The 23,121-nt window shown below is 35.5% G+C and overlaps 1 protein-coding gene across 1 annotated transcript in view; it reads right to left on the bottom strand.

Moving 5' to 3' along the window:
- The window catches only part of ADAMTS6 (ADAM metallopeptidase with thrombospondin type 1 motif 6), a 277,466-nt gene that overhangs the window by 33,211 nt on the left and 221,134 nt on the right, over positions 1-23,121 (bottom strand). Inside the window, exons 18-20 of the mRNA XM_068990700.1 lie at positions 21,671-21,834; positions 21,126-21,264; positions 2,348-2,477 (exon numbers count right to left, since the gene is read on the bottom strand). Coding sequence (XP_068846801.1) covers positions 2,348-2,477; positions 21,126-21,264; positions 21,671-21,834 — 433 coding nt within the window. The remainder of the gene's footprint in view (positions 1-2,347; positions 2,478-21,125; positions 21,265-21,670; positions 21,835-23,121) is intronic.

The following is a 23,121-nucleotide window of genomic DNA, read 5'->3' as shown; positions in this document are numbered from 1 at the left end:
AATTGGAGTTTCAGCTTTAGCATCAGTCCTTCCAATGAATATTCAGGACCGTCTCCTTTAGGACTGACTGGCTTGATCTCCTTGAAGTCCAAGAGACTCTCAAGAGTCTTTTCCAACACCACAGTTCAAAAACATCAATTCTTTGGTGCTCAGCCTTCTTTATGGTCCATACATGACTACTGGAAAAACCATAGCTCTGACTAAATGGTCCTTTGTTGGCAGAGCAATGTTTCTGCTTTTTAATATGCTGTTCAGTTTTGTCATACCTTTTCTTCCAAGGAGCAAGTGCCTTTTAATTTTGTGACTGTCATCACCATCTACAGTGATTTTGGAGCCCAAGAAAATAAAGTCTGTCACTGTTTCCATTATTTCTCCATCTATTTACCATGAAGTGATGGGACTAGATGTGATGATCTTCATTTTTTGAATGTTGAGTTTGTTTCTTTGTTTGTTTTTTTAAAAATGAGCAATGTGTAGTGTTCTTAAAAACAGATTTTATTTATTTAAAAAATTTTCTATGTATTATGTCATGCTGCTGCTGCTAAGTTGCTTCAGTCGTGTCTGACTCTTAGTGGCCCCATGGACTGCAGCCCACCAGGCTCCTCCGTCCATGCGATTTTCCTGGCAAGAGTACTGGAGTGGGGTGCCATTGCCTTCTCCGGTATTATGTCATAGGTATGGCAAAAACCATGACATGTATGTCATGTCAATGTATGGTAAAACCCACTACACTATTGTAAAGTAACTAGCCTCCAAATAAAATAAATAAATTAATTTAAAAAATAAAAACATATAAATGAAAAAAATTAAAATTAAATTAAAAATAAATAAAATAGGAAATAACATAGAGAAAGACTGAATGTTGAGTTTCAAGCCAGCTTTTTCACTCTCCTCTTTCACCTTCATCAAGAGGCTCTTTAGCTCTTCTTTGCTTTCTGTCTATGCCATAGACTTTTTTTTAAACCATATTCAGCTCAGTTCAGCTCAGTCGCTCAGTTGTGTCTGACTCTTTGAGACCCCATGAATTGCAGCACGCCAGGCCTCCCTGTCCATCACCAATTCCCAGAGTTCACTCAAACCACGTCCATTGAGTTGGCTATGCCATCCAGCCATCTCATCCTCCGTCGTCCCCTTCTCCTCCTGCCCCTAATCCCTCTCAGCATCATGGTCTTTTCCAATGAGTCATCTCTTCGCATGAGGTGGCCAAAGTACTGGAGTTTCAGCTTTAGCATCAGTCCTTCCAATGAACACCCAGGGCTGATCTCCTTTAGGATGGACTGGTTGGACCTCCTTGCAGTCCAAGGGACTCTCAAGGGACCAGAATTCTTTATCCATTTTAAGTTTCAGATTTTTGTGACTCTTACTCTTAGAGAAAGAATTACTTTGTTATATAATTTCCCTCCCCAGTTCTAGAGAGCCTGGAATACATAAATTCTTTTGCCTACTTTCTGTTTTTTCAAATCAATTTCATGTTGGGAATAATTAGCTAACCTTGGGATAATGGTTACTCTGATTTCTCAAACAAGAATGAAATGCCTTCCATATATGTTCTGTCTTCCATACATGATAAGGATTAAATCATCATCTTTGTCTTTTTGCACATAATTATTGCCTTTTGCTCAATCAAAAAGCCTTTCTTTCATATTATAGAGTGTGGCCACTGACAGCGCGTCTCATATTTTTGAATTTTTTAAAAGTCATCATTAAGATGGATGGGCTCTCTTCTGCCTCCCTTTATAGTGAGTTGTAACTGCTACATTAATCAATGGAAAGGGACTGATGTATACTTCTATGCCTATGCTCAACACTTAGAAGACAAGATGCCTTAGGATGACAGAATTTAAAACCAGGTCAGCAAATTAAAGCACTGCTAGTCCATTACAGAATATTTCTAAACAACTAAAAAAGTCTTTAAGCCTTTAAGATAAATATCTGGAAAAGACAGGACTGCATGCCAATCTTTTATAGTTTATTGAATCTAAGATATCATTACTTTATATACCATTAAACAAAAACAATGTTGATTATTATTGTAAGACACCATCAATTGCAAAGTGAATCTAATTTCAGAGATGTTAAAATGCAAAAGATATGTGCTTTAGAATTAAGGAAATATGACAACTACCAGCACTATGTCAGGATTAATCTACTGAAGTTCCTGCTCTAAAGGGGTTACTTACTAAATTTTGTGAATAAATAGGAATCAAAATCCTACCCTCTGTGATGTTTTACTTGATTTTTTTAGCTTAATTTATTAATATCATATGAATGTATGTTTCCAGATAAGAATATCTAATGTTTTTCTCTGTGCACTTGAAAATATTTCTCACTTCTTTCTCTTACTTACTCAGGTGGGCAGGGCTCAGTGTTGCAGGTTCTTTGATTTTCAGGTGGCTTACTATCAGGGTCACAGTAATTGTTCTGGACAATGGAGTTGTCATCCAACCTTTTACAGACCACCTCCTGTCTTTGGACACCTTGAGAAAAGGAGGACATCATTAATTGAAGAGTAGTTTACCTTCCAGTAAGTTAGGTATGCATAGCTTTCCTCTGTCGGGAATCAACCTCACTGGATCGATGCTGTCTTATCTGTTCCAGAATACTTGACTGCTTCTCTAAAAAGGAGAGAAGTCTTGGTCATTATATTGCAAACTTAGGCAAAATCACTGTTCTCATATTTAGAAACATAACTTTTCAAGTTCAGAAAAGAAACTATTGGTAATTTTAAACAATTGGTATATCCATATGTATATTCTTCTTCATGCTTTCCTTTAAAAAAAGAAACTTTATTTTCCCAAAATATAATCAGATAAAGTATATGAATATACATTTCAATGCAAAACAATGGTTATAGGTCTATTTAAAAACAAAACATTAGGGACAAATCTACATTTTAATATTTTGTAGGAAAAATCCAATCAATTTAGTCTTTGTTAGGAACACATAACATTCACACATTTCATTTTTCTCCCTTCCATTTAAAAAAGGTTTATTTCTCTGAAAGTCCACAAAGTCTAGAATTTAAAGACAGCAGTGAGCCTCTTTGAACTGCAACCCATTAAGTAATCTGTTTGCTTTTGTAGAGTTGGCCCTGTTGATCACACCATCGTCAAACAGATATATACATATTCCATCAAATATTAACTTACAGAATACTTTTCATCCTTAAATATTGGTCTATATAACTTGTTTGCCATAGCTAAAAATATTCTCATAAAAGTTGTAAAATTCTAAATATGTTTATTATTTTTGGCAAAGATATCCACCACAACTTGCTCACATTTCACAAAATACAAGGACACACACAAACACACTCTTATTTGTAAGCATGCTCGGAAATAGACTTTGTGCAGATTCATTTTCTCTTCAGTGGGGAAGAATCAAAAGAAGCAAAGATAAGGTTTATCAAAGTCTCAGAGAAAAGTCAATCTATAAGACAATGCTAAATATTTCAGATCTTATGGGGGTAGTAGCTTACTCCCAGAACTAAAAATAAAAGCACAAACTAAGCTACCTTTGCTAACCACCCACCTCATTTCTATAACCAAGTAGGCTAAATTACCCACAACCAGTTGTAAAAGCAGCATTAGCAGTATCCAGGAAACTACAGCTTCATACCAGGCTAAACCTACACAAACCTTCAGTTTTTTTCTCAGTTGCTTCTACAGTGCTCTAAAGAAAAGAGTTTGATCCCAGATTAGAGAAATCAGTGTGAAACAGGACCATTCATTGAAGGAAACTGTCACCTAAAGAGGTATGCACTAAATCCTTCCTCAAGCATGCATGAGACTTCTGCACATGGGAGTGCCACAGCTATCAGGCTTTGCACACTTTTAACTAAGCCCTTTGAATTTGAAGATAGGAAATCTATTTCCCTGATAGGGAAAACCATTAAGTCCCATAGTCTCCATAATGGTGGTGAGCAGTTGAAGAAGATGTATTTGATTACTAGCAGTGGTTCTTACTAATCATCTTCAACAAGTTTCTTGGTTTTCCTAAATTTAGAGCTTTAAAGCACAGCCAAACAACTTACTGGCAAAGTGTCTCAGAGTATGTGTTGTATTCATTCCTTCCCAACCCATTGAATAGGCCAAACATCTCAGTTTATGCAACAACAGTTTGGAATTTTTTTACTATTAAACTTAAGATTTTTGAGGGAAGAATGATTCACATCAGGCATATCTTTGACCCATTCACAGATGTTCCACAATATTTACCAGATAGTTCCTCATTGTGTCATCCCAGTGGGCAGATAACTAAGTCCATGTGATTCACCTAGACAAAAATCTCTATTATTAGTCATCGGATTCAACTACCAAATGCCACAATGGCTCAGAATATATATCCGCCCGACTTCAATACTTTGTTCCTATCAGGAAGAGTAGGGAATTGTTTTTATAGGTTAGTATGGTTATTTTTAAAAAGTCATTCAAATATGATTATACTTGAAGTGGGGAAACTCAAAATATCCACTTATACAAAGGACTTACAACTTTAACTAACTTTTATAAATATGTTTAATAATTAAAAAAAATACGATTATACTTGCAATAAGAAAGTTGTCATTCAATCTAGTATTCTTGGGTGTTTTTCAGAAAAGCATAAGCTTTTAATTTTAATTTAATTTTATGTTTATTGAGGGAGGATAAACATTTTCAACACTACAAAATGGGACTGATATTGCTTGATATCAGTGGCAGAAATATCAATTCAGTTTCTACAGGTTAAGATAAAATTCTACTTCCTTAAAAAATCTTAGAAATGTTGTTTGGTTATAATGATATTAGTTTTTAAAAGTAGCCTTAATTATAAAAGAAAGACCTCTGCAATGTGAATCACAGATGAGATACTAGTTATTAGAGGTAAGATTTACACTTGATTTTAAGATAAATTCTATCCACGTATGATCTTGAAACAAATTCAGCTACATAACATTAATTGTCAGAAATTTGGAAAATACACAAAACCAGAAAGAGCAAAATAAAAATTATCCACAATCTCATCTTTGCTTTGGATCTTTATTTTTAAGGCAATTTTATTCTTTGGTGGGATCCAATAATTAAAATTAATAGTACACAAACTAAAAGTGCCAGCTAAACATGGTTAGTGGGTCATTCATTCTTTCACTCATCCATTCATTCATTCAACAGAGAATAATTACTGAATACAAGGCACTGTACTTCTTATGCGATACTGAGCTAAGTGTGAAGAATTACAAATTGACTTAATTTCCTCATGTCTAGTTTCTTAACAACTAGAATTTAGGATATTTAGGGGTGCATTTCAGTTTTATAATTTCAGAATGCTATTTTTTATGAAGCAAAAATTAAAGTTCTTGAATAAGCAGCTGAAATAGCTATATTTTACAAAGACACATTTTCCTTGCATTCATCTTTTAATAATTTTCTTCTAAAATGTCACATTAGATAGTGTGGTATTTCACACTCAAGAACTGACTATACCAGTAATTTATTCCAAATCTTCCTAAAATGCTGAACTATCTTCCTTCAACAGCACAAATCTTCCAATTTATACCCCCCACACTTGGTAGGTTTACAGATATTTTTTTCTTTTTAAGTCAGTAGCAACAGAGTTGCTGACAATTAAGGCAATGCACTTAATTGAATGGATTTTTCAACACATACTTATGGATTAAGGAAAATGCAGCTTTTAGCATTAGAAAATTTAAATCAACTGGAAATAATCTAAATTAAGTCAACAAGAGAAATGATTGAGTTTAGAATCTTTTTATATGATTAACCCTCTTGTACATAGCTTCTTTTAAAGTAATCTGTAAAACATTGCTAAGAAATTGATTTAAACCTTTTTGGGAATAATTACATCCAGTTACACAAAACCACTATGCTTTCAAATCTAAAGACATATAGTTTATAACCCAAAACATAAAATATCTGTATGACCAGTCAGTATATGCCTAATCAAAAATAAAATTCTGTGGTTTAGTGCCCATATCCCCTGGAGATATGCAGATGTTCAGCAGAATTTAATTGGTCAGACTTACAACTGCACTAATATTTTGTTCTTAAACACCTGAAGTTACAGGCATGCAAATTCTATACCTAATTCTGTTTTTAAATGCAATTCCTCTTCCTCGTTTAAAAAAAAAAAAAAACTTTGCTGCTTTCAGATTACAAAATTTAAGTACAAAGATATCACTACCAATATACATTTACTCTAAACTCTCTCAAGTGAGTGCATCCTGTTTAGAGTCTTTTGTTTATCATTTTGATTAGTAGTAGTAGTAGTAGTGTTAGTTGCTCAGTCGTGTCCGACTCTGCAATTCCACAGATGGTAGCCCTCCAGGCTCCTCTGTTCATTCTCCAAGCAAGAATACTGGAGTGGATTGCCATTCCCTTCGCCAGAGGATCTTCCTGACCCAGGAATCAAATCTGGGTGTCTTACACTGCAGGAAGATTCTTTACCATTTGAGCTACAGGGCAGCAAACATGCTTCTTAACACAGAAACATAACCTTTATTTTTAGCTTGGAAGCTTAAATTTGACAGATCTTTTATTTCATTTCTGCCAATAGTTAAAGGTTACAGATGATCTACTTGCCCATCAAAAGTTATGTTGTCCAATAGGAGGAAGGAGTACACAGCTTGAATCACTGCTCAAGATACACATGAAGAAATGGCATTTAGTATTTTGAAACAGCAATATACCATAGGAAAATGAGCAAGAAGTCCTGGATGGAATCCTTCATCTTCTGTGCTTATTCTAGGAAATGGTGATGGTTCACGAATATAGGGTCTTCTGCTCAGCAGTTGCAGTCGTAGGGCCAACCCTGAGTGAAGACTTTAGAGAACTTTCCTCCTTTTCATTTCTTGTATCCTTTTCAGTCCCTCTTCTATTCCTCTTATAAACTGCTCAGAGTTCTCACATCCCATCTCTCTTTTTTCAGATAATTAAATCACTTTATAGATACATGTGTAAAAATATTTAGCAATTTATTGCTTTTCTCTGGGCATTTTTTTCAAATGCCATGATCAACAAACTAAGATCTTGGCATCTGGTCCCATCACTTCAAGGCAAATAGACAGGGAAACAATGGCTATAGTGGCAGACTTTATTTTCTTGGGCTCCAAAATCACTGTAGATGGTGAGGCAGCCATGAAATTAAAAGACGCTTGCTCCTTGAAAGGAAAGCTATGACCAACCTAGACAGCATATTAAAAAGCAGAGACATTACTTTGCTGACAAAGATCTGTCTAGTCAAAGCTATGGTTTTTTCAGTAGTAACGTATGGATGTGAGAGTTAGACCATAAAGAAAGCTGAGCGCAAAGAATTGATATTTTTGAACTGTGGTGTTGGAGGAGACTCTTGAGAGTCCCTTGGACTGCAAGATCAAACCAGTCAATCCTAAAGGAAATCAATCCCGAATATTCATTGGAAGGACTGATGATGAAGCTGAAGCTCCAATCCTTTGGCTACCTGATGTGAAGAACTGATTCATTGGAAAGACCCTGATGCTGGGAAAGATTGAAGGCAGGGGAGAAGGGGATGACAGAGGATGAGATGGTTGGATGGCATCGCCGACCCGATGGACATGAGTTTGAGCAAGCTCTGGGAGTTGGTGATGGACAGGGAACCCTGGTGTGCTGCAGTCCATGGGGTTGCAAAGAGTCAGACACAACTGAGCTACCGAACTGAACTGAATCTTTAGTGCAGATAGCATCCAGAGAGCAACAAGTGCCAGGGGGAAAAAAAAAATGTCTCTCTGCTCTGCCTTTCATGGCTGGAATCTGGCTGCTGTGCTGTGATTATTGGCCAGACATAAGCATTTGTAGGGCAGAGCAAAGCCCATCTGCCTTGGATCTAACAGCTGGCATCAGGGTACCAATCAGCTCCACCCAATTACTTCCTTCTTCTGAAAAGACTTGTGCTAGTTTTTTATCTTCCAAAGGTTTCTTTTCTCTCTTTCCAGCGTCTTCCCTTCTGTCTTGAGGAAAATTAAACATCCTAAGAAAGCAGGATTAAGAAAAGGAAAATGAGGCACTAAAAACATTTATTTTTCTACAGCAACTGTGTTTAGTGATGGTTAGATAAGGTGGAGCATACAAATATTGTGTTTATTAGAAATCACATTATCCTTAGAGGGAATTCCTACTGCTCATTACAAATTAACAGTAATCTTTTCCATGGAAAGAATCTAACTTAACTCATTGAATTCCTACTAAGTCTAAGTCATAGATTTTCTATTATAAGGGGGAAAATGAGTGAGACAGACTTGACTTCAATGAGATTACATTAATAATGAAGGGAGAGGATATGGCAATTACTATTATATTATGGAAGCTACCTTATCTAATAAGATCATGCCTTTTCAGACCTAATATTGTTAATTTTATAGTCCTCTCATTTTGTTAAGTTGCTGTCTGATTCCTTCTTCTTTGATATTCGTGGATCTTAAGAATTCTCATAGCCATATATCTATGGGGTTATCTCCTTTCACTTTATCTTTTTATGATATTTTTTTCTCAGTCCAATTTCTGCCATGTTTAGTTACCACCTCTTTTTGAGTTCTAGCAGTGTAGGTAAATGATCTAAGGCAAGTTTTTATTCTCCTTTGTATAATGAGATTAAAAAATTAAATGATTTCTAATGTTTCTTTCAGATCCAAAATTCTATGAAAGCTGGTTTTTCTTTTTTTCCCCCACAATTCAATTTTCCATTTTTTCCCCTTCTATGTCTGCTTTCCCCCTGTATTTGACAGAATATGAGTCTGGAGAACAGCGTTTGATAGATTCCATTTGCTTTTGAGTTGTTTAAATGTCTCAGTTCTTAGCAGTGTGAGGTATGTATCAAAGGAGTCAGACATGTCAAGAGGCAGAACACTAAAAATAAAAGACTATGAGAGGCAAGTTCCCTAATTTTAACTCATATTACACTAAAAGGTATTTCCATGAACTTTAGTAGGAGTTTATTGTTTTGGGTATTTCATTAAAAATCTTAGAGGAATGATGCTGGAGTATAAGATGATTTTGAGCTTCTTTTACTTATTACCAAATAAAAAAGCTTTCCTTTAATTATATGTAAAATCCTTTTCTTGGAACCAAAGAGCAAATATTTCAGATTTAAATTATAACAAGGACACAATCATAAACAAGCTGTTCATTTAAAACTAAAATTTTAATTTTGTTTACATAAAAAAATGGGAGTAGTAATATCATAAAATCCTATAGAATTGTGATAATGGTTATCACTATAAGAAGCTTTATTTTTTTCCAAAAGTATTTTATGTATAATACCTTGTAAACATGCACGATATTATGACTGTCAAAAATGAGATTTGGGACAAAATTTCTGTGAAGTGAAACATGACCTGTGATATATAGATCATTAATACAAAAGGAATGCATTTAAACATTGCTTTCAGCCCTACCCAAGTTTTTCAGTGAGTAAATATATATGCAGGCCCTATTTAGGTTAAGGAAGAACACAATCTCTAAAGCAACAGAAACAAAATGAAAGAGGAAGGAAAACAGCATTAGGAGGAATATTTTAGGTTAGCAGAGATTTCTTTCCCTCAGTTATAAATCTTAACATTAGAGAAAACGCAAGCCACAGTATGCAAGGGTAAACAGTAAAAAATGTCAGATTCTCAAACTAAACTTGCATATGCAAGATTTTTTACAAGAAGTTAGAAAGCTTAAATTATATTGAAAATACAGAGTAGAATTCAAAGAATTTTTTAGAATGTATATTCCATAGAGGAAGCCATATAAGGAAAACGATAAATAGAAATAGAGAAATAAAAGAAAAAACATATTAGCTTTCAGAAGTGTGAATCAGCCAAGAGTATGAGTTTACTTAGCGGAATACTCCTGGGAAGGGCATGTTACATGAGAACTGAGCTAAGTGCAGTCGATGGCTACATTTGTTGCTCATTTGCTCAGTGATGTCCAGCTCTCTGCAACCCCATGGACTGCATGGAGCACACTAGGCTTCCCTGTCCATCACCAACTCCTGGAGCTTGCTGAAACTCATGTTCATCAAGTTGGTGAGGCCATCCAAAAATCTTGTTCTCTGTCGTCCCCTTCTCCCTCTGCTTCAGTCTTTCCCAGCATTAGGGTATTTTCCAATGAGTAGGCTCTTTGCATCAGGTGGCCTAAGTATTGGAGCTTCAGCCTCAGCATCAGTCCCTCCAGTGAATATTCAGGATTGATTTCCTTTAGGGTTGACTTGTTTGATCTCCTTGCAGTCCAAGGGACTCTCAAGAGTCTTCTCCAACACCACAGTTAAACAGCATTGATTCTTCAGTGCTCAGCCTTCTTTATGGTCCAACTCACATCCATACATGACTAACAGAAAAAGCATAGCTTTGACTAGATGGACCTTTGTCGGCAAAGTGATGTCTCTGCTTTCTAATATGCTGTCTAGGCTTGTCATAGCTTTTCTTCCAAGGAGCAAGCATCTTTTAATTTCATGGCTGCAGTTACCATCTACAGTGATTTTGGAGCCCAAGAAAATAAAGTCTGTCACTATTTCCATTGTTTCCCCATCTATTTGCCATGAAGTGATGAGGCTGAATGCCATGATCTTCATTTTCTGAATGCTGAGTTTTAAGCCAGCTTTTTCACTCTCCTCTAGATAGCATAGGCTTTTAGGAGCTGTGATGTTCACAAGAGCCCTGCTATGAGCCTGATATAACTAACCCCATATGTTTAAGTGTACTCTTCCTTCTCAACATTGAAAATTAATTGAAAGAAGAGGATGATGAGAAAGAATGACTAGGGGAATGCCACAGTCAATACAATGACAGATTATTGTCTAGTCTAACAAATATTTTATTTTTCAAAGAGCAAAGCGAAAATTAGGGAATAACGAACAAATCTCATACAAATCTTTAATTCCTTGTAAACTCAAGTTACTTTTGTACAAAGGCCTTGTGTCATTAAAAGTATCACAGTGATCTGCTTTATGTCTAAGTTTGGTATATAAAGGAACCAAAAGTAACAGGACCCTCATAGTTTCAAACAGAACACAATACAACCTTAAACAGAAAATATCTTTTATAGGGAATTTTTCCTAAAAACTAATTATATAACTATATTTCTTCAAAGGGAAAGAAATGACAATGACTAATAGGTTTTTAATTATTCAAACTAAAATTCCCATCTCTTATCTTTTACTTAACTCTGAAAGTAACTTATGGATGGTAATTTCTAAATCCAGGGGAAGAAAACAATTATGTGACTTATTAATGTCTTTCACACTTCATTCCAATGAAGTCTATCTTGAAACTCGAAAAATAATTGAATTTTGTTTTCCTCTGTTTCGTTTTAGGACCCCATCCACTTTGAGTTTGTTTCCAAGTTACAGTGTATGTGTCATTGCTGCTGCTGCTACTGTTGCTAAGTGGCTTCAGTTGTGTCTGACTCTGTGGGACCCCATAGACAGCAGCCCGCCAGGCTCTGCCGTCCCTGGGATTCTCCAGGCAAGAACACTGGTGTGGGTTGCCATTTCCTTCTCCAATTATTTACTAGGTCTATAAAAGTCAAGTCTCAAAATCCTTTTTTGTATGAAGCATATTCTGTTAGTTCACTAATAATGTCAAATGACCATTATTAGTGATGTTAAATATCTTAGGTATATTGAACATCACTAACAGAATCAGCAAAGAAATTAAAAGGACATCTGTGAATATATAAAGCATTTGCCTCTGTTTTATCTAGTTCTTTGAGAGATGGTCTCTTTCAGCCAGATATTAGTACTGGCATAAGATTGCATTATATTTTTCTAATAATTACTTTTCAAAATTGTTATTTTAGAATGGATTTATTTTACTTTTAAGTGCACAATTATGGTTGTGTTGCATCATTCTTGAAAACAATAAAATATGTAACATTAAGTGCTTCTATAGAAACAAGGTAGAAATATCTAACTTTCTAAGGGGACCAGGTAATCTGCATGAAAGATTCACTAAAGCAGTCTGAAAAGTCTATTATTAGTAAAAAGAATAGTGTATATTATACATAAACTTGTTAGGTAGTAAATTGCAAAGAAGAGTTTGCTATTGGGGCTCTTTCAAATACATAGTTTTTTTTTTCTTTTCCCTTTCTTCCTTTTTTTTCTTTTGTTTTAATCACTTGAAACTGAACTAACAGAAACAGGAAGGAAACATATTCAAACAGGGCACATCAGAAGAAATAAATATAGATATGAAGGAGAAGTTTACATACTACTCAAAATCTCTAGTTTCTTAATGAAAGTGCATAAGAGTCTCCATTTTTAAACTCTGAACATCACTAAGACCCTGAATAAGGAGTTTTTATACATTTTTTCCTCTTATGAAATAAAATTCACCAACTACTGAAACGAAGTGAGGTGACTAATTTTTGTCCAACTTTACTGATGCTCATTTTAGTCTAAATCAAGAGTTCTCAAATTTTCTTGGTTTACAGCACCATTAGTGTCCCAGGAATTTTTTCACAGCTCTCCCAGGAAGAAAAAAAAATAAGAGTTTCACTTATTAAATAGTTAGGTCCAAACAACTCAAAAGTAATAATTTGTGTAGTGTATGACCCATGTCATTGTGTTTGCATTGAAAATGTACAATATTCAGTAGTGCCTCTGTGAGTGTGCTGTGGGGAACCACAGTGCGGTGTGAAAAATATGACCCTAAATCAGGAAAATACAAACTAGTAACTAGAAACTATGTAAAGCATCTTAAAAAGTAGAAACCAGTTCCAATACATACAAGAATCTAGGTGAGCCAGGTAAAACCACAGAGTAAAATAAAAATATCTGTCTTAGAAAGAGGAAAAACATAGAGTTTCTTTTTAAAATTTATATGTTATTCACACACACACACACACACACACACACACACACACACACGGCTTAAGATAATATCCAGGGAAGAAAAAGAATAACAAGTAAAATAGGCATCTATATAAAATTTAGGCATCAAATATATAATAAAATTAAACAGACTATGTAAATGTAAAAGAAAAACTGATAACATTTTAAATAGTCAAAGACAACTGATCAGAAACATTCCTTAAACACTCCATTGTATAAAAAATATCTGTGCTCTTTGATCATCAAACAAAATCAAAATTGTCTCTAAAAATAAATCTGTCTCCCTCTTCCAGTCCTCCATCTAAGCATAGCTTTAGCTTATCTTTTTCTTTTTTTCCCCTGAGCTGCTAAGTAATGAATGGCTAGCAGAGAGATGCCCTTGTCAGCAGAAAACTGACCAAACTGGTATATAATTTTTGTATTTCAATATAAAGAGAAAGAAAGAAAAGCCTAGAAAAAACAATTTGAAGAAAGTAATCAGAAGTGTCAACAGACCTGATTGCTGGACAAAGACTGTATATTTAGAGTATAAATGTAAAACTAATATATTAAAATACATATGTATTGCTGAACTTTCTTGGCACAACTAAAGCATCCTTAAGATTTCTTTTGTAACAGAACAGGTACAACAGTACAGCATCAACTCTGTTAACTGGTTTTGGAAAGTTTTGCTTTAAAGTCTTTGTTAGTTTCGCAGTCCTGTCCGACTCTTTGTGACCCACGGACTGTAGACCACTATGCTCCTCTGTCCATGGATTTCCCAGGCAAGAATACTGGAGCAGGTTGCCATTTCCTCCTCCAGGGGAACTACTTGACCCAGGGATCGAACCCGGGTCTCCAGCATTGCAAGCAGGGAAGCTTTAAAGTCTAAGGGTTGTATTAAATAAGAGGAGGACTTGGCGGGTGAGGTGTAAAGGGACTGGTTTGAATAGTGGGAAATGAGAGTACATCTAGAAAGATAGGGGAGGAGATTATCGTGAATACTGCTGCATTTTGCAAAAATTCATTCCCTAACAAAAACAACAATTTCCTAAAACAATAAAAGACCTTCTCTGATTAGAACTCTTAGTCACAAAGAAAAAAAATAAAGTTTGTTATCAGTTTTTCATAAATGTTAAAACAAGGGCCTTATATTCTGACTTGTGCATCTAAATTAAAGTTGGTTGAGTATATATATCACTCATTCATTTTAGCTCCCTAAGTACCACAGAAACTTGAAATGAGAAGAAAGGGTTTTGGAAAATCCATTTAGTATAATTTCCCTTGATCTTAGCCAAAAGGCCAAAATAAGATATTTAACACAATTTCAGTCAGTTTTAAAAGCATTATTTAGACGCTTATAAATGATTTACTAGGTAAAGAAGCAAGCATGTAAATAAACTACAATAAACTTTCTAAAGACAAGTCCAAGGACAATGACCACACTAAACAAAATTGCGAAATTAATTAGTATTCTACCACTCTTTTCATTCCCTTCTCTGATGCCTCTAGCTACTTTTCCACCCCAGATACTTATACCAAAAGCTCATTAACCTTTACATTCAACTAGTAACCAATTAAGAACAGAGATATGAGTAATGCTTTGAGAGGTGTTTGCATCTGAATGCAATTTGAAAACTAACTAAACCTTCAATCAGCCTCAAAGGCAGTACTTAACCATGGCTACACATTAGAGTTATCAACGGAGCTTTTAACAATATTCCTAAACAATTAGATAGGAATATCTGGGGGCAGGACCGAACTTCAAAGTTGTTTAAAGCTCCCTAAGTGATTCCAATGAACAGTCAAAGCTGAGAATCACTACTTTAGGAAAAACATTTGAAAAAAAGAAATTTCAAGCTGTAAAGGAGAAATTATTAGTGGGGAATATATCACGTTGCTCTACTGTTGTTTAGTCACTAAATCATGTCTGACTGTGACTCCACGGACTGTAGCAGCCAGGCTTTCCTGTCCTTCACTGTCTCCTGGAGTTTGCTCAAACTCATGTCCATTGAGTCAATGAGGCCATCCAACCATCTCATCCTCTGTCACCCCCTTCTCCTCCTGCCCTCAATCCTTCCCAGCATCAGGGTCTTTTCCAATGAGTCAGCCTCCAGAATGAAAACCACGATACAGAAAACTAACCAAAATGCACACGTGGATCACAGCCTTGTCTAACTCAGTGAAATTATGAGCCACGCTGTGCAGGGCCACCAAAGACAGACAGGTCATGGTGGAGAGTTCTGACAAAATGTGGTCCACTGGAGGAGGGAATGGCAAATCACTTCAGTATTCTTGTCTCAGGAACCACATGAATAGTATGAAAAGGTGAAAAGACATGACACTGGAAGATGAGCCCTCCAGGTTGGTAGGTATTCAATATGCTACTGGAGAAGAGTGGAGAAATAGCTTCAGAAAGAATGAAGAGGTTGAGCCAAAGTGGAAACAATATCGAGTCTGGTGATAAAAATGAAGTCCAATGTTGTAAAGAACAATATTGGACTGGAACTTGGAATGTTAGGTCCATGAATCAAGGTAAATTGAATGTGGTCAAACAGATGGCAAGAATGAACATCGACATTTTAGGAATCAGTGAACTAAAATGGACAGGAATGGGCAAGTTTAATTCAGATGACCATCGTATCCAATACTGTGCACAAGAATCCCTTAGAAGAAATGGAATAGTCCTCACAGTCCGAACAAAAGAGTCCAAAATGCAGTACTCGGGTGTAGTCTCAAAAATGACAGAATGATCTCTGGTTATTTCCAAGGTAAACCATTCAACGTCACAGTCATCCAAGTCTATGCCCCAACCACTAATGCCAAAGAAGCTGAAGTTGAATGGTTCTATGAAGACCTACAAGACCTTTTAGAACTAACACCAAAAAAAGATGTCCTTTTCATCATAGGGGATTGGAATTCAAAAGTAGGAAGTCAAGAGATATCTGGAGTAACAGGCAAATTTGGCCTGTTTGGAGGGCAAAATGAAGCAAGGTAAAGGCTAATGGAGTTTTATCAAGAGAAACACTGGTCATAGCAAACACCATCTTCCAACAACGTGATAGATGACTCTATACATGGACATCATCAGACGGTCAATGTTGAAATCAAATTGATTATATTCTTTGCAGCCGAAGATGGAGAAGCTCTATACGGTCAGCAAAAACAAGACTGGAAGCTGATTGTGGTTCAGATCATTGACTCCTTATTGAAAAATTCAGACTTAAATAGAAGAAAATAGGGGAAACCACTAGGTCATTCAGGTATGACCCAAATCAAATCCCTTATGATTATACAGTGGAAATGGCAAATAGATTCAAGGGATTAGATCTGATAGACAGAGTGCCTGAAGAGCTATGGACGGAGGTTCACAACATTGTACAAGAGGTGGTGACCAAAACGATCCCCAAGAAAAAGAAATGCAAGAAGGCAAGATGGTTGTCTGAGGAGGCCTTATAAATAGCTGAGAAAAGAGGAGAAGTAAAAGCCAAAGGAGAAAGTGAAACATATATCCAACTGAATGCAGAGTTCCAAAGAATAACAAGGAGAGGTAAGAAACCTTATTCAGTGAATAATGCAGAAAAATAGAGGAAAACAATAGAATAGGAAATTAAGAGACACCAAGGGAACATTTCATGCAGAGGTAGGCCTGTTGCTCTACTGATAATGTCAACTGATGAAAAAGCTCTGTTCAAGGTAAAGGACCATTTTTATTATAAGAGAAAATGCTACATTTAGAAAATCACTAGTTTGAAGTCTTGATTTCAGCAAGTTACTTGAGTTTTACCTGTAAAAGAAGAAAAACAATAGGAATGCCTATCTCCTGGTGCTATTTAGAATGAGCAAATGAAACAGGGCACCAAAAAATGTTTCATAAAACTGTAAAATTTTATTTGTTATTACACAGATGAGCTAGAACCATTTACCATTTAAAAGATTGGTTGTAAAGTGATTACAACTATAATATGGATTATTATCTAAAAGATTTATCAGTTTGTTTTAATAATTTACTTTATAAAATCTAAGCATCTAGCCCAATGTTTCTTAAAGTATGATTTCTTAAAGTATGATTCACTGATACCACTGAACGCTGGTATTACCAGCATCAGTTGAAAATTTGTTAGAAAGGCAAATTCTTGGAGTCTGCCTCAGACCTACCACGTCAGAAACTGGAGGCAGAATTTAGCAACCTTGTTTGAACAAGACTTCCAGGTGATTCTGATGCATGCTACAACTTGAAAACCATACATCTAGCCAAACATCAGTAAAAAGAGAGTATATACAACTAAAACTAAAAGATAATATATATTATTTATTGTATGCGCTTAGTAACTCAGTCATATCTGACTCTTTGTGACCCCATGGACTGCAGCCCACCAGGCTCCTCTGTCTATGGGGATTCTTCAGGCAAGAATACTGGAGTGGGTTGCCATGCCCTCTTCCAGGGGATCTTCCTAATCCAGGGATCGAACCCAGGTCTCTTGCATTACAGGCAGATTCTTTACCGTCTGAGCAAATATTTAAATAAGAAATGTTATTTATTATTTAAATGTTTAAAAGTCATAGAAAAGGCATATCATCATCAATTGCTACTTAAAAAACTCCTAAAGTTTTGTATTTTAAAATAGTACAATTCTCACTACCTGGCCAAGCTTTATCAATTAACACGTTAATCATGAATACAATAGTAGTATATAAGTTTAGAAGTCAGATTAATTACAGAGTATACAATACTTTGGATAAGGAATTCCCACAATAGTGGGAATAACAATGGTTCAGAAAATAGTCAAGTTTTAATTCTCTCAGAGAGGAAGAGTCACAACTGTATCTTAAAAATCACATTTATCCTGAAGACAACACCCCACAGCATCTCAATGTTTTTATTCAGGCTAAGGAAGTGTGTCATCACTGACTCAGAGAAAAGGCCATTTCTTGGACTGAATCACCAGTAATGTTTCCTGCAGTCTTAGATTTGTCATTGTGTCTGCTAAGCAACAGAAAAACAGTCTCAAAACTTCTTATCTTGAAAGATTTCATAAGAAAAAATACCAACATTGCTCCCAAACTCAAAGTCCAAAGGTCTTGCTATTAATTAGACATATGCGGGACAGCATAGGTGAGAACACTAACGAGTCATGAGATTGCAATAGAAAGTTCTTTGAGATCGTTCCTGTTCCTTTGTTTTACATTTTAAAAAGTTTTGGCAGTCTCAAGATACCTAGCACCACCTTGGAAAGATGAGCATAGAGTATCCCAATTAAAAATTCATGTTTAGTATTCATCTTTAGCTTCTGAGTGAAACTGAGAAGAAATGACTTTCCCTGAAAGACTCCTTAACTACAGATGAAGTTCCATTTACCATCACTGGACATATGACTCTGGTTCTTTCTTTGATCAAGATTCCTGGAGCTGTAAGGGATTTTCCTTCCCTGAATCCTAAGCCTCCAATATTTAAAGAACCTAAGGTTAAAAGTGGGGTTACGTGTAGGAAGAATAATTCTAATAATTGATATCTGTACTCTATATTCTGGGAAATATTTTCAACCTATTCAAACAAAAGACTATAATCAAAATTATACTGTCTTTCTCTAGCAATTGCTTTGCTCCACCTTACAAGAAAAACAGCAATTCTAAACTCTAATTTCCTCCACTGGAAAGAATAACTTAAATATAAAATTGACCAAAATAATTCACTCCTTTTGCTCATTCACTTACTATAAACATTTCCTGAGTTCCTAGTATGTTCCAGAAATTGTTTTAGATGCAAAATGAGTCTAGTGAGATGCATAGACTTCAGTGGTGAGGATGTGAATTCTATGTGTCTAGAGTGCTAGGTTTCAGATTCTCTGTGAACTAGGACCAGTGGTACTGAAATTTGAATGAGTATCAGAATCACTTGGAGAACTTGTTAAAACAGAGTTTGGGGCCCCATCCAGAGAGATGCTATTTGGTAGGTCTGAGATGGGTCCCAAATTAGCATTTCTCATAAATTCTCAGGTAACACTGATACTGCTGGTCTGGTAACCACACTTTGCAAACAATTACCAAGAAATAACAGCTCATCACACTATTCCTGCCAATTTTCAAACACTGTACATCTCTCTTCCAAAGAAGGAAATGGCCTTTTAAAGGCTTGTCACTCATAACTGAGCAAAACTTTATTTCCAGAACCACCTCAAATATCTAGAATGGTAGCTCCACAAGAGAAGAAAAAAGTACAAATAACAAAGAGAAAATTCTCTTTCCAATGGTTTTGCTTCCTCCTTGTTTTTCTTTTGTTTTATCTCCTAGCACAAGAAGTCTATTTTCTATTATGATTTCTCAATACTAGGGTCATGGAAAAGAATACCACACATTCAGATTTTTCATATTTCTTTACTTTAATAAAATCATAGTTTCTCTCCTAAATTAAGTCCCCTTTTTTGTTGGAGTATCTCCTTTCTGAACAAAACAATCAGAGTTAGAAGGAACATTGAGAATTTACTTAATCCCTCCTTGGCCTCAGACAAGACTGTATCTAAACCATCCCCAAATATAGCAATTGTCAGTACCAAGATGAATAGGCACTAAGAATTTCCCATTCAACATTCTGTCACATACTTGAAGAAACTAATATTCTCTCCCTCAGCCTTCTCTTCTCTGAGATAATCAACCTCGACATTCAAACTTCATTAGATTTCCTAAACTTAAATTCTTTCTACTCTTCTTTAATAAGTTTATCCCACTTTACCTCGGGGCCTGAATTATGTATTTATTGTTATCATGTAGATTTCTTTTTGGTATGTGAAAAGGGGAAAGTTAATTTATGGATTAAATAAAAAGGAATTTAATTGAAACAAAGAAAGATATAATATAATATATTATAATGCCACTATAATATAATGGCATTCACTTGAATGATTCATTTCAAATATTCTTTATTTTATTAAAAGAAATAGTAATGCCCTACAGTTTTTTAAATTTTCTAAATCACCAGCCATTTCACACATAAAACGGATGGGAATTAGAGATCTTTATAAATATGCCACAGATTACACATAACCATGTTTCATGATACTTCACACAGAAGGAAAACATTATTATTACTTATTGGTTTTTCTTTTTTCTATAGTGCTTACTACAGAAGTTGGAGTTTATCTGTGATTTAATTCTATATGAGTTTAAAATTACTGAATCTATTATTGTGATTATTTACCTCTGTGAAAAATAATTTCTCTGATTCAAGCTTTGAGAATCAGAAGTACTTAGAGATTCAGTGAGTATAGGACTAGTAGGATAAAGTCCATGTAAAGCCTGTGTTTCTTAGTAGTTTAGAAAGGAAAAATAGGTAATTGGAATATGGGGTAAAATGGTATGATTCACTTTAGTTCCATCTCTCCCATTCTATATATCACTATTCAAAATTTCACCTTTGCTTTTGGAATGGTGAGGTGCTCTAGTCCAGCACAGACCTGAGGGATACATTTGTTTTCTTGCCTATTAGGATCAAGGTGTACGGTGGAGGCGATGCATTTAGTCTCCAGAGAGAAGGAAGATGCTGCTTGCACAGCACTTCTACTCACCAGTCCATGCAGCAGCAAGGGTGTTGGCTTTGAAGGAAGCCAACTGTCCTGCTCTCCCAGCCAGAGGTAAAGAATTGCATTGGTGGCCACTAGAGGGAGGAGGATTAGGAATAGAGTAAATTGTGGGGAAAAGGCACCCATGAAAAACGCACATGGGACAACCAACACATCACCAACCACCGCCTAGCAGCTACCTCTCTGAGGGACTACCATGGGGTCTGCAAACACCATTAAGCCAGAGACCCAGACCAGTAATTATTGTAGTATCCCAGAATATAGTCCCTTAACTTGGATGGCTGCAGAAGGGAGTTTGAATAGGATTGTGGGAAACACACAAGCACACAAACACAAACATACAAGCACACAGACATACATTCTCATCCCCCATTACAAGATGTTGCATCTGTGCCGTCTGATTCTCGCTCATTTTCTTATATAAAACTCTTGATGTTCTTTACCAAGAATGTGTTCACGAAAAGCAAACAGCCCACCTTCAAGACAGTCTTGGGAGAAGCACCAGCAGAGACACTCATTGTGCCAAGATGTATTTTACCAACAAATCTGTACAAATTACATGAGGTTAAAAACAAACGGAATGTAATGTAATTAAAGCAAAGTTTCTTTTGCTAAATTACAGCTTGAAGCAAACCTGCAAGAAATGTTTCCAATTAGCTTCTTTAGCAAACACAAAGCATAGCTCAGAATGTTTTGCTTTCCATCCTGCCCTCTGGGTGGGCTGCCTAGTGGGTGTCTTACCTCCAGCACAAGTAGCTGAGCATTCTGACCAAGGCTGATGATTCCACGTAAAGCCAACTTCATTGTCTCCACTGCCGGTCCGGGTGATGGGAACATTGAATTTATACCTAATTCCCAAATTCTGTTCCTGAAGCAGAACCTGCCATTGAAAACAACTGGTGAAGATAATTAAAATACAATGAGCCTTTATTCAGATATTTATTATTTCTTTTGAAGAAGAAAATGTCATAATCTAAGTCTTAAGGTAAATTTAAGACAACTTTTAGAACACATGTACTTATATTGAATATTCTCCTTCCATTTTCATGGGTAATTTGGAGCCATTTCTCTCATTTGCCTTGTTTGGTTATACAAATATTATTCAAGCAGGCATTGAAAAGATCAGTCATATGGAAAGAGCAGTGCAGTCTCAACTTGACACAGATATTTTCACCCTTGGGCATTTTACCATTATTTACTTTAATTTCAGATAATAAATCCTGCCCCGTCCTACTTCAAAGGACAGATTACAAAGAGGAGAAATGAAGTGGCAAAGGCATATTTACCATGACAATGAGATTTTCCGAGGTGGGACCTAAAGCTTCTAAGGATTCTGGTTCATCAGTTGGTCTCTTATAGTGAAAAGCTGTCCCAGCAACATCAAATTTCCTCGGCCAGTCAATAGTCCAGGCACCATTAATATAGTAATCATCCCCTTCAGATTTTAAAGCTAAAAAAAAATTAAAAAAATAAACCAAAACACTTCAGTTAAAATCTGAAACTTCATGCACTACAATGTAACTGAATAAAAACTGCACTGAAGTGTACAATGAATATCCATTTTCATTTAGATATTGGATTCTTGACCATTTTCTTAAGTACAATTTTAAATAGTAATTTTCCACATGAATGTCAGGAAGATATTGAGTATTTATAATGTTATTGATAGACAAGAATGAAAGGCTTATCTGAAAGAATAAAAATATGGAACAAGCAAGGGAAATTATGACTAAAGGATGGGAGTAGGGGTGAAGAGGAGAGTTTCCTGTCCAAATGTTAAAACAGTAATTATACAAGTACAGGGGGGGCAACCTGTGGTCTGGCACACAGATGGACAGAAAAATAGAACAAAATGGATAGCTAAGAAATAAACACAAGTACAATAGGGAGTTAATGTATAACAAAGGAAGCATCCTAAATTAGTAGAGGAAAGATAACAAGAAATGGAACTAAGACAAAAGACTAGATTTTAGGCAAAAAAAAAAAAAAGCTGAATTTATCTCATTTTTTATATAAGAATAGCTATCACAACTCCATTCCTAGGTATATATCCAAAAGAAATGAAAATTAGTACTCAAATATTTGTATACACAAGCTTATAGTAGTAACTCTCAATAGCTAAAGGTGGAAACAACCCAAATGTCCATCAGTGAATGGCTGGATAAAAAACTGGAGCATATACAGGACAATGGAATAAAATTCAGCCATAGAAAAGAATGAAGTACTACACATGACTCAAAGGAAACAAACAAAAAAATTGCACTAAGTAGAAGAAGCTAGACAGAAAAGATCACCTATTTTACTCTTCTATTTACAAGAAATATCTAGAATAGGTATATTCATAGGGACAAAAAGCAAACTGGTGGCTGCCAGGGGCTAAGGGATGGGAAGTAACTGCTTAACAGACATGCGGTTGTTTCTGGGATGATGAAAATATTTTGGAATGTATTAAATGCCACTATGTTGTTCATTTTAAAATGTTTGAATTCTATATTATTTGAATCTGACTTCAATAAAAACAAAGTTTAAAGAAAGGGAGAGAAAAGAATAAATGCCAGATGTGTAATTATTTAAATGTAAATATAGTTAAGTCATAAAAGGCTAGGAGAAAATGTGGGAATATATAAAAAAAATAATGTTGGGGCATTGAAAGGCTTTTCTAAGCATGATCAAAACCTCAGAAGGTATCAAGAAAAAGATTAACATCATTTTTTAAACCTCCTTAGGAAAAAAATGT

This window comes from Capricornis sumatraensis, chromosome 18 (genome assembly GCF_032405125.1).
Source record: "Capricornis sumatraensis isolate serow.1 chromosome 18, serow.2, whole genome shotgun sequence".
Taxonomy (NCBI): Eukaryota; Metazoa; Chordata; class Mammalia; order Artiodactyla; family Bovidae; genus Capricornis; species Capricornis sumatraensis.
Note: the sequence above shows the minus strand (reverse complement) of the source record. Positions and strands in the feature narration are given on the sequence as shown.